We start from the raw sequence: 16,750 nt of genomic DNA on the forward strand, positions 1-16,750 counted from the left end.
GTTTTTGCGGATAATGAAAGTTTATTCGAATTTTGAAGTGTTTCCATAAAAAGATTTTTGCGCAAAACCCTTAACTCTTATACCGCTTTGGACGTTCCTGTTCGCCCCAATTCTCAAGAGACCTCTGCGCCAATACGGCGCTCGTTCGCGTTCGTTCGTTTACCTTGTTGAAGCTGATGAGGGGTCGCGCCGCCGTGTACTGTAAACACATTTTCCGCGGTGATGGTGTAAAAAATCCATTATGCGTTAACATCAACGGAGACCAATTCACTTCCTTGTTGATTTCTCTGGCTGTGAGGCTCTGTGGCCAGTGACTGGTCTGAATCACATAACAGGCAAATTCACATTCATTCTCGCATGACGCCGCCCTCTGCTGCCTGGCAGACCAAAGTGCACTATTGCACAATCAAAAAATAAATAAATAAATAAATAAATAAAATGTCTGTCTGTCTATCTATCTACTATAACGTCGCAAAGGTAAGCCGCTTTTTGATGGCACCAGACCCAATAAATAAATAAATAATCTGGCAGTAGGAGAGTTAATGCGCAACTAATGACGGTACAGCTGGGAGGGAAAAGAGGCACACCATCTATGTAGACACACTGCAGAGCAGAGCTAACAACAATGCAGCACTTAAGACTGATGCTAGACTCCTAGGAGTGAGTGCAGGGCAGCGATTCATTCCGAGTTGGTGTTGGCTAGTCCGTACTCTTGCATCGCACGCCTCAAGGACCCCTCTGGGTCCCCCGGACTCCATGTTGAGAACAAGTGTGTTAGGTATATTTTCCTAGTTACCAAAATGTGCACAGCACACCGGTCCTTGTGAGGTGCCAGCCAACGAATGAAACACTAAAGAATAAAAGAGTATAGCCACCGATGCCAACAGTTTATTCATGTGGACACAGAGACAAATCACAAACGTTTCCGACAGAGTGACAGACTGAGCCGCCTTTGAAGTAAGGCAGCTCAGGCTGTCCAAAACGTTTTTCTGTCCAAAAAATCACTGATTTTTCTGTCTCCGTGTCCACAGCAAACTATTGGCACCGACAGCCAAGAGTGTGCGGCTATACTCTATCTTTAGGGCAATTTCCCCCGAACACCTATACGCTGTTATACCTTTCAAGCCTGGAACACCTCTGTGTGTCGTGGTTTTCAGTAACACACACACACACACACACACACACACACACACACACACACACACACACACACACACACACACACACACACACACACACACACACACACACACACACACACACACACACACACACATTTCAGTTCATTCCATTTCAGATTGAAAAACCTATTTAATGGCATCAAAAACTCACCCCCTCCCCTTTTACCATACACCCAAGACTGTGGGTGTGGCTAAATTCAGCTGGGTCACCACCCAACTGAACAACCATGAACTGGTGGGTGTGGCCACATAAAAACATAATTTTAACCCTGTACACTTTTTTTGGAAAATATCTTCCTCGGAGTATAATCATAATACCTGATGATCATGTTTTAGGGGGGGGGGGGGGGGGGAATCATGGCACTCCATCTTTAAAGCCATACTGTGTAAGATGCCCAACTAGTGGTCATTAGCCCTATAGCAAACCGCGGTCGCGTCCGCGTCTTTCGGACGTTTTTCGTACCTTCAGACCCCCGCGTCTGCCTCCACCTCGCTGAGATCTATCTTTTAAGGGGTCCCTTGTTCCTGTGCGTTCAGTAATTCCAGAGATACGGACTCCTTCACCCTGCCTGGTAGGCGAAATTACCTAGAGAAGGGATGGTACAAACGGGCGACAACAAATATGGCTGCCATAGCGACCCCACTTCAAGATGCGCTGTGATTGGCCGGCAGTTGTATAACCCTCGCTGTGATTGGCCGGTAGTGTGATGACGCAATTTTGGCGCGAGATCCGGTCCACGGCAAGGATCTCAGTTTACATACAGAGAAGGCTTTACAGGCTGAAATTCACGGCGCGGATCTTCTAAAACTTTTGTGATTTAATAGTTAGGAGAATTTTAAGATTTGTTTTATAAAAAAAGTTACATAGTACAACTTTAAGTAAAGATACCTGGTTACTTTACACCACTGTGACCACAGGTACGCGTTGCTTACCGGCTTCTTTGGAGAGCTGCGTGAAGGCCTCGACACCCTTCTCCCCGTAGCTGCCCTCCGAGGCGATGGTGGAGACGTAGGTCCATCCCAGAGTCTGGATAATGTCCACCATGGCCTGGGCCTGGAAGGAGTCCGGCGGGACCACCCGCGAGAAGAAGTCATAGCGCCGGTCGTCGCTCAACTCCGGCGCCGTCGAAGCATAGCTGATCTGAGGGATCTGGAGAGGGAAGACAGAGAGAGAGAAAAGTTCATACCAAGCTAGTCTTGCGTGGCCAGACTGCTGACTCCCGCGATTTGCAAATGCTCCCGTCATACAGTCTGGGGCAACGGAAATCTCATGATGAGTACCCGGCATGAGAAGCTATTTAAGTGGATGTGAAGCCTCCTCCCCAATTCCGTTTCATTTTTACAGTCGTGCACGTTTAACCTAATATAAATAAAAATCACCTAAGCATACATACTTACATAGCTTGCTGCTTTTCAGCAATTATATTTCAAATAGTTTTGTGAATAGAAATGTCAGCTTCCGATACTCGCCGTTCGGGAGCTGTAGTTCCAGACTCTATATAGCATTCGGAGATTGTGGAATAGTTGTCTGGCTACGCGAGACTAATACCAAGCTAACCTCTCCTATAAGGATGTGTAACTATTTCCGGCGGGCATAACATAACCTTCCCTCAAAGTTGCAGTGTAACAACATTTCTGTTTGCACTTTTATTTTGAGAGAGAGAGATTAATAGTTTGATGCATTTTTTGGATTGTTTATTCGCCACGCTCCTAGCGTGTGAGGACCTTTAACCCGACCAAAACAAAGTCAGCCAATTAGCTGAAATCATTCAACTCAGTGGTTCTCATTGATCAAAGTTCCTTACGTTTAGGGAGCTGCTTAATAGTGTGTGCGTGTTTTCCTCCTTACTTCTGAAGTCTCGTATCAAGCGCGTGGGTGGCTCTATATGCACACACACACAGGAGATCCCAATGCAGATTAGTCTATAACAATGAGCCTTTTATGCAGGACAATAAACTGGCCTACAAAGTGCACTAACTACGTTTTGGACACTTTGACTAGCATTTATTGGCCTCAAACGTCAAATCAGCCTTCATGATTTTGGGGGGATAAACAATGTCAAATACCTCGTGAACAGATGTACAATACCAATGAAGCACTTTAATATTGTCACTGTCGGGCAGAAACCTTGTATCTCCAAGTTTCAGATAAGTATGTTTTTTCATAAATTAAAGCCCTGCTTCATCATACAAGGGTGTCACACAAAAGCTGTGAAAACAGCAGATCTACAAGCGGTGCGAGGCGTTGTGTGCTTGTAGATCGGCTATTTTCACTATTTAAAAAAAAGAATAACAATAAAAAATGAAGGTTTTGGACATACACGGTTTCCCCCCGACAATGACAAAATGTTTAAATATCTTCTTGGACCCACACGGGACCAACATGGACCCATATGGGTCCATTTTATAGATGCTCTGTTTGTGTACCCACTCAGAGTCAAATTGAGGATGTTATTGTGTGGGACGGACACGGAGGGAGACAATAATATGATGTTGGTTTGTTTACTGTGATGAAAGCTATAGGCCAGCTGTGGAACACCTCGGCCCCCAGAGCCTCTCGTCTTCATTCACCATCTGAGGTGCAGTGGTGGAAAGTAACTAAGTACATTTACTTAAGTACTGTATAAGTACAATTGTGAGGTATTTGTAGTGTTTCCAATGGCCAATACTTTTACTTCAACTCCACTACATCTCAGATCCAAACAATGTACTTTTGTACTTTTACCCACACACACGCAGAAGTGCACACATGCACACACACGCACACGCACACGCACACGCACACACACACACACACACACACAGGTTTGTATTACTATATATACTGTCTACTAACTAAATCTGTTTTATTCACACCAGTTAGACTAAGGGCTAGACTAAGGGCTAAAAGCATCAGATCTGTAGAGGTATTGGTCAGGTCCATATATGGAGATATCTTGGCCATATATGGAGGGTGACATGAGGCGTCCGTGAGGTCAGATGTAGATGTATTGGCCAACTCCATATATGGAGATGTCTTGGTCATATATGGAGCGTGACATGAGGCATTACACACGGACGGACATGATCTGCAGGTTTTCTAAATCCGACCTATCAATAATAACAAAATTGTCCTCACAATGTCTATTTCTTTTAGTGGGGGATATCTGATCCTCACAAGTATAGTAAAGCGGGTGCGTGACACACGCATGCACGTGCATGCGCACAAACACACACACGCGCGCGCGCACACACATACACAGGGGTCGGTGTCCTCGGCTGGGATCCGGGGCCCATCACACCGCTCTAATCTAAGCGCGGTATGAATGCCATCCATTCCTATTAGAGTGATCAACAGCAGCCCGACACTGGGGGGAAGACGGGGAATGAGGACAACGGCGGTGCCGCTGATGAGATTCTGGAGCCTCTCCCGCTCTCTCTCTCTCTCTCCCAGCCCCCGGTCGGTCGGTCCCGCAACAATGTGAGTTATAGCCTTGACCCGCGGCTCAAAGCGGGTCAACCGCATAAAGCCGGCAAATTGAGGAGCGCCGGCAAGGAGGGGTCGAACTCAAAGGCGACTTAATATGTTTCGAATAGGCCAGCATTTTAACCAAATACGAGAATGAGCCGCTCGCCGTGACAGGGTTTTCAGATGGATCGTCGCTGTTTGGTTGGAAAACCTTGTATGTCCAAAAAAACGTTACTTTTTTAGGGAAATTGGGGGGGGGGGGGGAAAGAACCTGTTCCAAAGGATCCAATGTAGATGTTATGTAGTCACAAGCTCTTGTCGATACTTTTCATTGGTTATTATGTTTATTTATTATGAGACGTTTTATTTGGATCCAGAGACAGACTTAACCACTTCTACTTTCACTATCAAAAAAATAGAAAATCTACAAGCTCACAACGTGCCACGTTGTGAGCTGGTAGATTGGACATTTTTGCAACATTTGCGTTACACTCTTGCATGCCGAAGTAGGGCATTAATTCACGGGGCGGGTAAAAAATATATATAAAATGTCAAAATACGGAGATACAGGTTTTCTGCCCGACAGCGGCGACGGACGGAGGAGAAATACTGTCAGACTTTACGAGCTAAAGCACTTCAGATGTAGACTGAATAGAGTAGTACCAGGTCAAAAGAGGGAGGGAAAAAAGCTAAAGTAATAGAAAATCGACAGTCATTTGCATTTAAAAACACTCTCTGCCACCCCCCCCCTTCCCCCCCAAAAAAGAAAGGCATTCTGTTGGCATGTAGCTATTTGGAGGCCTTGACAGACAATCTGTCTCAACAATGTTGTGTAGCGCTGCTACGCATGCATCCGCAGCCATCTAAAAGCTCTCGTGGATCTGTGGAGTCCGGACGGAATATAGGGGCAGGATAACTGCGGCGAACATTTGTCTCTCTCTTGGGCTTCCTCTTTTTTTTCTTTTTTTGCTGCAGGGATCCGTTTAAGATGGCTGTGTCGTCGGTGCCTTTGCCCCAGACGCATAGACTATATTGATGTAATTCCTCCAACACCGCAGTCCCTATTCTCTGGGAATTTGCTGCTCCCCAGCAGGACCATCATTCACTTGTCTCCAGCCCTGTGCTTTTTTAATTACAACTCTGACCTCCGTTATGAAAAAAGAAAAAAGTACAAAAAAAAGTAAAAAAAAAAAGAAAAGTGGTCAACGCTGATTGAGAAAACGCAGGGGCGTCGAGGATTAAAGCTCTAGGAATTACACAAAACGGACAGTGATTACAAATTGGCACCTCCCTCTCTCTCTCTCTCCCCCTTTCTCTCTCTCCCTCAGGTAATTGCCCACAAATTAGGTGGAAATGGGAGATTGTCATTTGAAGGCGCCGGTTACGAAGTAAATTGATTAAATTACGAGGGTCCCCGAAACTTGATTATTATGTCGTCTCCCAGGAAGATTACAAGCATTAAAGCTTAACTTTTCAGCCTACCAACGAGACACACTGGCTTTGATTGATTCCCGGCTGTGTTATCAATTAAATAAAGCTCCGGCTAAGTCGAATTTGAGTAAATTGGGGACTGGGACCGACACCTCTTCAAGTTAAATCATTGTTTCGGGAGTGAGTAAAGTATTATGTTCTGTACGGTTAATCCCCTTTCAGGAATGCACCCTTGGGTGTCTGTCTGCGGTAGCAGGAGTCTGGAGCCGAGACTTTTAGTCAGCAGTGCTCTCTTTCTTGGCATCAGTAAAGCCTGATTTATGTGGTGCTGCACAGCGCTGTCAAATATCCCAAAACTCAAAGTACATTTACCCAAGGTATTCTTTGTGACACACATACAGGCCACCATGTTCTTATTCGGGGTGTACAACGCACAGCTTTCTCCACTGGAATTGATAGATAGATAATACCTTTATCGTCCCAAGGGGGAAATTCAGTCGCCCAGAGGTGGCACAGCAGTTAAAGTTACAAGGAACAATATATGAAAAAGAAAAAAGTACTGTATAGTGTACAGCGAAAAAACAAACAAGGGAGGAGAATCAGCGATACAGAACAAAAGTAAAACGCAATATATCTAAAGTGTCCAGTGTCACAACACAACAAGAATAGTAATACTTAAAGTAGTTCTAAGCAAGTTGTGAACTCAAAGCGCTTAACAATGGTCCATTCATTCATACATTGGGAACAAGTGCAGAGACAAATAAAATAAATGGTTTAAACATGGGGACTCAACAAGACACTGGTGTCTACATGACAAGAAAGCGACACTGGTGTCTACATACTGACAAGAGAGAAAGTGGTACAGTCAGCTGAGCTGGGGCATTAAGGCCACTGTGGCCTCGGCTCAGAGCATGCCATTTTTCTGAGGGGCACAAGGCCAAACTGAGGGGTAATGGCGGCCATGGCCTTCGTGGCCTCCCTGAAATACCTGCCCTGGAGCCTTCATTGGTATCATTGGTTTCAACACCTTTGAAGGAAGTGAAAAGAGACCCAACTTCTCTCCAATATGGCTGCTGTGCATTGCCAGATGAACCAGTCATCAAATTATTGGCTCAGGAATGAGACAAAAAAATCTCCATGAATTCAAGGCTTCATGGGGTGAGTACTTGATAGAAAATAAAGAATTTATGTAAGAACTAGTCATTTACGTATTTCACATTTTCTGTACTTTTTCTGAACTTTTACTCCTCCACAGTAATTTGAAAATGTTAGTTACCGTACTAGTTTGCAAAGTAGATTATATTGTAAAGCATATATTAACCACTTAAGCCTCAAAAGCTCACAATGCATAACATCGTGACACATTGGGCTTGTAGATTGACTATTTTTGAAAAAAGTGGAGAAAAAAGGTTATCGTGGTATCGCTATACTTTCTCTTAAGTAAAACATCTGAGCACTTTCTTCCACCAGCTGGTGGTGAGCTTGTAGATCGGATATTTCCGGGAGCTCCATGCAGCTCAAACCGAGTTGAGTAATGAGCACACTTCCACGCAGTCAGAGCGGATCGACGACCGACCGGGCCGACCCGGCTGCAATAAGAACAAATTGAATGTGAAGAAATTGAATTCGGGCCGAGGAACGAAAACAAGAAAAGAGGGATTAACAATTACCCCCCCGTCCTTTACAGCAGCTGCCATTAGTCCACAGCCTGGACGACTTGGCGGCCGTCATCGGGCGTATGGATCAAAGTTAGGATTGCTAAGAGTAATCGCCCCGGCTCACTCTTTAACCCATCAAGACCTGGAATTATTTTATACTTTAGCCATTGAAAAATAGCAGATATACAAGCTCACAGCGCGGCACCGAGTGCCGCGCTGCGAACTTGTAGATCTGCTATTTTTTGAAAAATCATGAAAATGTGTTTGAATATATATATATTTTTTAAGTGAACATGTGTAACTCAAATATTTGCTTCTGGGGGACCCTGATACATAATATTTCGATATGGGGGTCGGCAGCCAATATAATTCTAGGGGTCCTTGACTTGAAAAAGTTTGAGAACCACTGACGTAAAAACAATGCAATTTTCAAAAACCTTAGAAGGACTTTCATCGGGTCAGAAATATTCAAAGACTTCAAAGACGATTTTTCCAAAATAGCAGATCTACAAGCTCGATATAATACGTTCCCGGTATTAACAGGTTAAATGCATGTGGGCTGACAGGATCGATAGCGGGAAAACACAGAGGTCTGTTATAGGGGACACCGTGTTATTGATTTACCACCGCAAAGTGCCGTACTCTCTCTCTCTCTCTCTCTCTCTTCGAATAAGAAGCAGCTGCTAAATAGGGGTTGAAAGGAAAATAAGACGAGTGAGAGTGCAAGAGAGGCAACACATGTACACATGTATGTGTGCATGTGTGTGGGTGTGGGGCGTGAGAGAGAGAGAGAGAGAGAGAGAGAGGTGGGGGCCAATCGGCTTGCGGAGATTACATGTGAGTTGCACCCGGGGTGTTTTAAGTGAAGAGGTGACTAAGTGATGTTTGTGTAAAGGTCAGACGGTGTTCTATAGTGGATAACGCTATAGCGCCTCCAGTTCATTAGCCTGACTGGGCTTTTATTCCACTGTTATTTCGTGTACAGGTGTTGTTGCAGCAGCAGGGCCACGAAGCACAACAGGCCGACACGGGTGAGGGAGGATCTAACGGAGGCTGTGACTGTAGCCGTACACAGGGGTGTCGCACCAAATTCTGGGGCCTGGTTACAAGGATTCACTGCAGGCCCCCCCCATGAATGTTCTTCATAGGGGGAGGGGGTTTAACCCATTTAGACTGGGAACGCATTGTTACACGTTATTTTGTGCTTTAACTATTGAAAAATAGCAGATATACAATTAAGCTCACAGTCTTTGAATGTTTCAAATCCTTCTAAGGAAACCCTATGTTTCTATGTCAGTGGTGCTCAAACCTTTTCATGTGAAGGACCCCCAACAACATGATATGTATTTGGCCACGGACCCCCATCACAAAATATTTAGTTCCAGGGATGTTCGCTTAAAAAAATATATAATTTAAAAAAATATAATATAAAAATATATATATATATTCAAAGATTTGCACACATTTTCACAACTTTTCAAAAATAGCAGATCTACAAGCTCGCAGCACTCGGTGCTGCGCTGTGAGCTTGCATATCTGCTATTTTGCAAAAGTATAAAATAATTAAGGCTCTTCCACCTTGGGCCCATAGTAACTCAGTCCCACTTTTCCCCCCCTTGTGACGCCCCTGGTAGCCGTACAATATACTGCACGGAACCAGAAGAGAGCTGCTACTCAACCTGTCCTATAAGTGTCTCAGCAGCGTTCTGCATTCCCTCTGGTACGTTATAGACGTGCTAGGGCATGTTATGCAGCATATGGCGCAATATGATTCGCAGTCAGGGTCACAGCAGACTGTCTGTCCTCGCCATCTGAGGGGACGGCGAGCGTCTGACTTTGTCCAGCAGATACAAAACACTAGGGAGTTGAGTGGATCTCGCCATTTATCCATTATAGAAGCAAGCGTGTGGCTGCCACGTGGATCTCGGACCTCGTGTGGCGAGCCGGTGACATCCGTCATGTATAACACCAATTGTCTCTCTGACACATCTTAGGTATGATTTCAAACAGGCTGTGTGCATGAAGAAGAAGGGTGGGTGGGGGGGGGACACGCTTTTTCGTAAGAGAATTCTCTGGGCACGTGAATAAAAAATCAACCTCACGTGTCAATCACGTTTGCACACTACCACCCGTTTCGTATTTAAAACGCAGCAGTGGGAAACCAGCTTTAGATGGCAGAGACTGACACAATGTGTCCATATACAGTATGGGCATTCCCAGATATCTAGCGCAGCGTAGTTCATTGGGACACGGAAGTTAGAGTCCCCCTCTTCGTTCTCTAACAGCTAATTAATTCATACGCCCACGTTCATTCTCATTCGCTACAAGCTCCTTCACACACGCCCTCTTTGCCCAGTGTAGGCTTATAAGCAGCCTCTGCTCACTGCTCATTCTACATGTTCAGCTGTCGAAGCAGGTTGTGTGATGTGTGTTAGAAAAATTCCTCCACCTCCCCGGCCTCCTCCCTGTGGCATTTAGCTTCAGTTGTTATGGATGCGCTGCGATAGGATAACATATGGCTTGTACTATGGTTATTCCATGATTGTGATATGATGAAATGTTGTTGTACTATGGTTATTCTATGTTGTGTTTTGATATGTCGATTGTATGATGGTTATTCTATGTGATGTTATTTATGATGTATTGGAAGTTCATGTACATATGTAACTTATGCTCTGCTCTGGGGGGTCTGAGATAGCAGATTCTGTGTCATGTACGTTTACACAGATAAATCTGTATATCATCAGAGCAGAGCCCATCTGCCAAACTCAATGCAATATCATTGCATAAATGTTACGTTACTTCAATAAACGTCTTATGTTCAACTCTAAGCTGAAGTGTCTAAATGAAATGGGCTTAATATTGGTGACATCAGGGATCTATATATGAGCATAGAAGGGACAAGGACAGAATCAATGTGTCAAGCCCCTATCAGAGTGTAGTCCGCGGTGATGGTTTATCACCGTGGTGTAGTCTTTTTTAAGTCAGAAAACTACAACATTACGCCATTAGCCGCGGACCTAGACATCTCTTCTCTGTTTTTACTTTCAGACATCTCCCCATCACCCCGTTCACTGATTGGTCGATCTTAGATCAATCAGTGTGCCGCCTGGTTTTAGAGGCACGGCGATATGACTTCACCGTGAGTCCGTGACTATGATGGCCATCCCATTTTTAGGTGATAGTTTATCACCTAAAAGTTGAGGTGATAGCTCTTCACCTCAGACTCTGATAAGGGCTTCAGTGTGGTCGCCGTGACGCGAGTCACACTTGCAAATGAATTCTGTCTTGGCCATAACATGGAGTGTGACATGTGGCGTGACTGACTGACTGACTGACTGACTGACTGACACACATTCACAACAAAACGTAATGGGCAAACAGTTTGGGGCTGAGCGGTCCAGCGGTTTCCAAGATTAACTCCGGAAAGTCAGACACACACACACGCACGCACGCACGCACGCACGCACGCACACACACGCACGCACACACACCCTCTGAAAGACAAGTTAACCTCGTGCAGAGCAAAGCGCCTTACAGAACTATATAAACACTGTCTCCACTGGAAACACAGAGGAAAGGCGTTTGACACAGAACCACGGGGGCCTTAATCAGAAATGATCGTTTACCAAAAACCCAAAGGCCATCTCTCAAACTGAGGGCTGTTTTTCAAACCACCAGCTGCTCCGAGTCGGAAGTCACCCCGTGTCAATTGTTTCCAGTTCCCTGCAGTGTGAGACTGCCAGGGAAAAGTTGTACTTTGTCCAAGGCCCCGCCACGGTTTCCATTAATCTTAAGAGCAACTCCGCCAAAACTTAGCGGGCAAACAACACTCCTAACTCTGAGTGGCAGAGACAAAATGTTTTCCGCGAAAGGATTTAAGCGGAGCGAGGGGGGGAGGGCGGGCATCCGGGCAGGCTCCCATTGGCATGGCAGGGAACCCTCTCCCTCTATTTGCTGCATGATTAGCTTCTAAGTATATCGTGGCATTGGTCCGCTCCACTAGGCTGTTTCTGACAAAGTCTGCCCTTCGCCCACGGCAGAACTGACAGCGGGGTACAACCACAGCCAGGGACGTGCTGGCCATTGGGAAAAGTGGGACAACTCCCGAACGGCCGGTTCATTCCTGGCCCGACAACGACGAAATATAACTCATGTAATTGGCACTTGTCATGATCTGAAATGGCAAATCTTTGAGTAGCAGCAGGGGAGATGAGGGCCTCTCCAACTCTGTCTGACCACAGCCCCATCCATGACAGCTTTTTGACTACCATGCCAGTCCTCAGACCTCACATTACCAATGTTTTGACCGATATTTGGATAAAAATAAAAAACTTTATACATTTTAGCATAACTTAACAACAGTATATAGTAGGGGTCTTCAACAGGGGGTCTGGGACCTCTAGGGGGTCCTCAGAGTTACTACAGGGGGTCCTCCAAATCTTTGTGTGATAGAAACCTTTTTTTAGTAGTTCACCCACTTAAGCCCTATTCAAAAATGTTCATAAATGTCCCGTTAACAATTATTTTTGACAATTTTGGAAACCGTTTTAAAATCTCACTTACAATGACATTCCAAAAATAGCGACATCGGGTTGAGAGTGGTTAAAAGTCAGGACACATATGGGACGCACACCAGGTCAAACAGTAACGGAGGATATTTTGGCCCTAGTTACGACCAGTCCGAGCCAGTCCGAACCCCCTGGCGGTCGGCGGCCAAATGCCAGGGCACGTCTTCTCTAGTCCACATGACACCATGACGACAACACATGCACGCACAAATAATACAGATGGTCACTTATGCATGAACGAATGCACACACACACACACACACACACACACACACACACACACACACACACACACACACACACACACACACACACACACACACACACACACACACACACACACACACACACACACACACAATGGGTCATTTGATCCGGACCAAATGGCATTTTGGAAGAGCTTTAGTAATCCACTTACACAAACCATAATGGAATAAACATTTGTACATAAAAGTTTCCCCCAGGCAGGGCACAACATTTGTTTGCAGCCCTTGCAGCGTTTGGAAGTCTTGTGGAGTCAAAATAGGGTCTGTAAAGCAAATGGTTCTTTTTGGGGTCCGGCGGGAACCTCCAGAGACCCTTGCGGGGGGTTCCCCAGCCAAATTAGTTGATTATTAATGTAGCATCAAAATCTGTTTCAATCGCACACATTTACAAACACACACTACCAATGTTCAAGATCAAGAATTTGGGACATATTCGGGACATACGGTATAACCACGGGGATCCCTGGCAAAACATATGTTCAGGTGGGGTCCGTGGCCTGATCCATATTCAATTGGGGGTCCTTGACGTGAATGAAAGTTTGAGGTCTATAAAGACACTGAACAGCTGACCTGTGGAACAGCGGCAGACACTCATCAAAGTTCCTCCTTGATAAATCAACGCTGCGTGGCAGCCGCGACAACGGTGAGCAGGCGGGAGGTATTCAGAGGACAGAGCCATTTGTCAAGAGGGCAAAGGTAATAACTTACTGTGTGTGTGTGTGTGTGTGTGTGTGTGTGTGTGTGTGTGTGTGTGTGTGTGTGTGTGTACACGTGTGCGTACGTGCGTTGGTGTCCTACAAGAGAGACCAATACTACCCCTGCCTACACTTTTGTGGCTTCATAAGTTTTTCGTTTTTTCTTTACCAAGTTGCATCGATTCGTGACATAACATTCATTCTTGTGTAAATTCTGCATAGTTGTTTGATTGTTTTTACTTGACACTTGCTTTGGCAATGTAAGATGGACGTTTTCTCATGCCAGTAAAGCTCCTTTGAATGGAATTGAAATGGATTGAGAGAGAGGAACGCTGGGCAGAGAGAGGGAAGGAGAGAGAGAGAGAGCGAGAGAGTGTGTGGGGGGAGGCAGACAGATTGAGGGAGGGAGGGAGGGAGAGAGAGAGAGAGAAATGGAGAGGGCAGAGAAGTGGGAGCAGTGAAGACAGACTGTGTGCACCCACTGTGCACAAAATGAGGTGGGAACCGAACTTCACTTTTTAACTACCTGCCAACTGTAGCAAGACATCAGAGTCACACACTTCCCGCAGATTATAAACACCCCAAAACGGGTTTTCTAGAAAACATGACTAATAACAATACGCTTCCCATCTCTCTCTCTGCCGGGTGTGAAGCGCAGCAGCGTGCAAACACAGCAGCCAGAGATCTGTGAGCTGTTGTGACAGGGGGAGGACGTCCAATGGAACACGAGCACCAAAAACACTGTCAATCCTGTATTCCTGCAATGTCTGCACCGTGCTGATCTGGGTATACACAGACATACTGTACTGGTACAGCAGTGTTGATTTTGTTGACTAAAAGTGTGATGACAAAAAAATGCTCGTCGACTATACCTTTTTTTCACCGGATGAAACCGAAATAAAAACGAGGTAAGAACTAAGCTATGATGACCAAAACTCTACTGTTCATTTGGTCAACAAATAAAAGCTAGACCAAAATGTTAGGGAGGTACTGGTGGAGAAGACATCATAGACTAAACAATGTGGACGATGGGAAGCCATTGGTTTTTTGGCCCTTTTTGCATCATTGCAGAAATCAACATTCATTGGTAGAAATGCTACCATCTCGAATGCTATTGGCTGCCAACGGTCACGTGCAACCGCAGGGATACTTGGGAGAATGTGGTGTTGAGCTTGCTGAAAATAAAGCGCACAAAGAAAAATCATCACAAGCCCATGATCACAAGCCCCTCCTACAGCATACCCTGCTTTAACACCAGTAAGACTCCCTAATCGGGAGATAAGCGACCGTCAGGTCGCAGCGTGATTTTAGGGCAAAATGTGTAGGAGCAGTGTCCAAAAATGTGGTTCAAAAAATCGGCCTGATGGTGGCGCTATATGGGACATCAATATTGATGAGATGAGTGTAGACATACTGTGTACTGATTTGTGTGATTTTAGGGCAAAATCTGTAGGAGCAGTGTCCAAAAATGTGTTTTGCAAGAATCGGCCTCATGGTGGCGCTAGAAGAGGGCCATGTGAGAAATGAGGGATGGGGTCTCCGCGTTGCCTTGGCAGACGAATAGGTACCGGCCCCGGCTCTCCCGGACGCTCCTAGCCCGAGTTACGGCATTTTATGTGAGCTGCAGTGGAGGGGGTCCTCCACTGGGGGTGCCACCACTTTGGCATCCGTTCTGGAGCACCAGGAGTCGGTGGTCCCCGGGAATTCCCCGTGAGCAGCCCCGTTGGGGTGGTCATTTGGTCATTTTTGCACATTTGGTCATTTTTTACATCTGGGGGTCCGGGGGTCCTTGGAGGTTGTAGTTTGGCAGGCAAGGAGTGTGTGTGCAAAATTTGGCATGGATCGGGGCAACGGTTGCGGAGATATGAGCAGGGCAATAGTGTGACGTGTGAGGTGTGACAGACAGACTGATGGACGGACTGACTGACTGACTGACTGACTGACTGACTGACTGACTGACTGACTGACTGACTCACAGTTTGTGGAGGTTTTGATAGTAAGTGCGACCTGGCGGTCGCAATAAATTATAACATAAATTGGACCATATTTTCACAAAACGCATGGTGATTGAAACGAGGCTTTAAACTAGCGACAGGAATCATAAAGTATTTATGACAATGTTTATGAAGGTAAGAAAATCAAATGTAAAAGTTTGGGGGAAATGGATGGAATCCTATGGAGAACATTTTGCTTCTCGTACCAGTTTCAGTTCCAAGTTTGCTTCATTAAATCCAGACAACTGGCCCCCTGGAAGAGATCCATCAGAACTAGGAATAGGACCTCCAACGGAAACAAGACCACAAGGGCTTTTTTGGGGTGTTCCTTTAAGGCAGGGTGTTTGACTGTACTTGTGCCGTACTAAATTTTCTTTGTTTTGACTGTAATTGTACTGTTCTACATTGTTGTCTAATACAATATTCAATCAACCAATCAATCAAACTAAAAGAGAAGTCGTTTTAAGTTTGGTTGTGCTCGGGTGTTGCGCTCTGAAAATAGGATCTAGAAGCTCGCGACACGTTGTGAGCTTGTAGATCTGCATGCATGCAGCTAAATTAAAATCAGCCACTAAAATCCTATGATATTTAGTCGACTAAAACTAGACTAAAGTAAAACATTTCAGGTGACTTACTTTTTCAGGTGAATTACTTAAACTAAAAATACTTTTATTCAATTTGCTGTCAAAATCAATACTGCTGTACAGTACATAACAGAGCATATACGGTATGCCTTTGAAATCCCTTGAAATGTGTGTTGCTATACACGATATATACCACACTGTATTTGTAGCACAACCTTTCCACTTGTATTTTTAAGCTCATTTGACCTAGATTCCATTACAATGTTTCACTGGTACACAGCTCTGTTTACTCATCGCTTTGCGCACGTAAGCCTATATCTTTAGCTGTCTTTTTTTTTATAGTTTTTTACACTTGGCAATGTAAACGCATGACTTCCGTGCCAATAAAGCCCCCCTCGAATTGAATTTAATTGAATTGAGAGAGAGGGAGGAGAATCGACAGCTTTCCCTCCCTCCCTCCCTCCCTCCCTCCCTCCCTGTGTTTACAGTTTAGTATACAGTTTAGGCATTTAGCAGACGCTTTTAATCCAAAGCGACTTACAATAAGCAGGTAATACACATCACTATAATAAGCAAGATAATATGTCAGTCCATTAACAACAATATAACAAATGCATAGGAATATCAATCTAGAAAAAACAATAACATAAGCAGAGGACGCACCTAATCAGTAAAAAACCTAAAAAATGCTATCTAGCTTTATGTATGGTCATTGAGGGAAGGGGGAGTGTTACAGTAGTGCTATGGGTTTAGGTGGAGTCTGAAGAGTCTTCAGTCCACGGCGGAAGCTAGGGAGTGAGTCTGTAGTTCTAAGTGCGACGGAGTTTATTCCACAGTTTGGGGGCCAGGAGTGCAAATTGTCTAGGACAAGTGGATTTTTGTCCTGGGGTTTTTAGCGAGGGTTCTGCATCCCTGTGTTAGC

At 45.1% G+C, this 16,750-nt stretch overlaps 1 protein-coding gene across 1 annotated transcript in view; it reads right to left on the reverse strand.

Annotated features, from left to right (window-relative positions):
* LOC308291696 (metabotropic glutamate receptor 7-like) overlaps nt 1-16,750 on the reverse strand; it is a 202,043-nt gene that overhangs the window by 137,052 nt on the left and 48,241 nt on the right. The window contains exon 2 of the mRNA XM_080733806.1: nt 2,115-2,331. Within this exon, the coding sequence (XP_080589932.1) occupies nt 2,115-2,331 (217 nt within the window). The remainder of the gene's footprint in view (nt 1-2,114; nt 2,332-16,750) is intronic.

The sequence above is a fragment of the Nannobrachium achirus genome (assembly GCF_963921795.1).
Source record: "Nannobrachium achirus genome assembly, chromosome: 9".
NCBI classification, from domain to species: Eukaryota; Metazoa; Chordata; class Actinopteri; order Myctophiformes; family Myctophidae; genus Nannobrachium; species Nannobrachium achirus.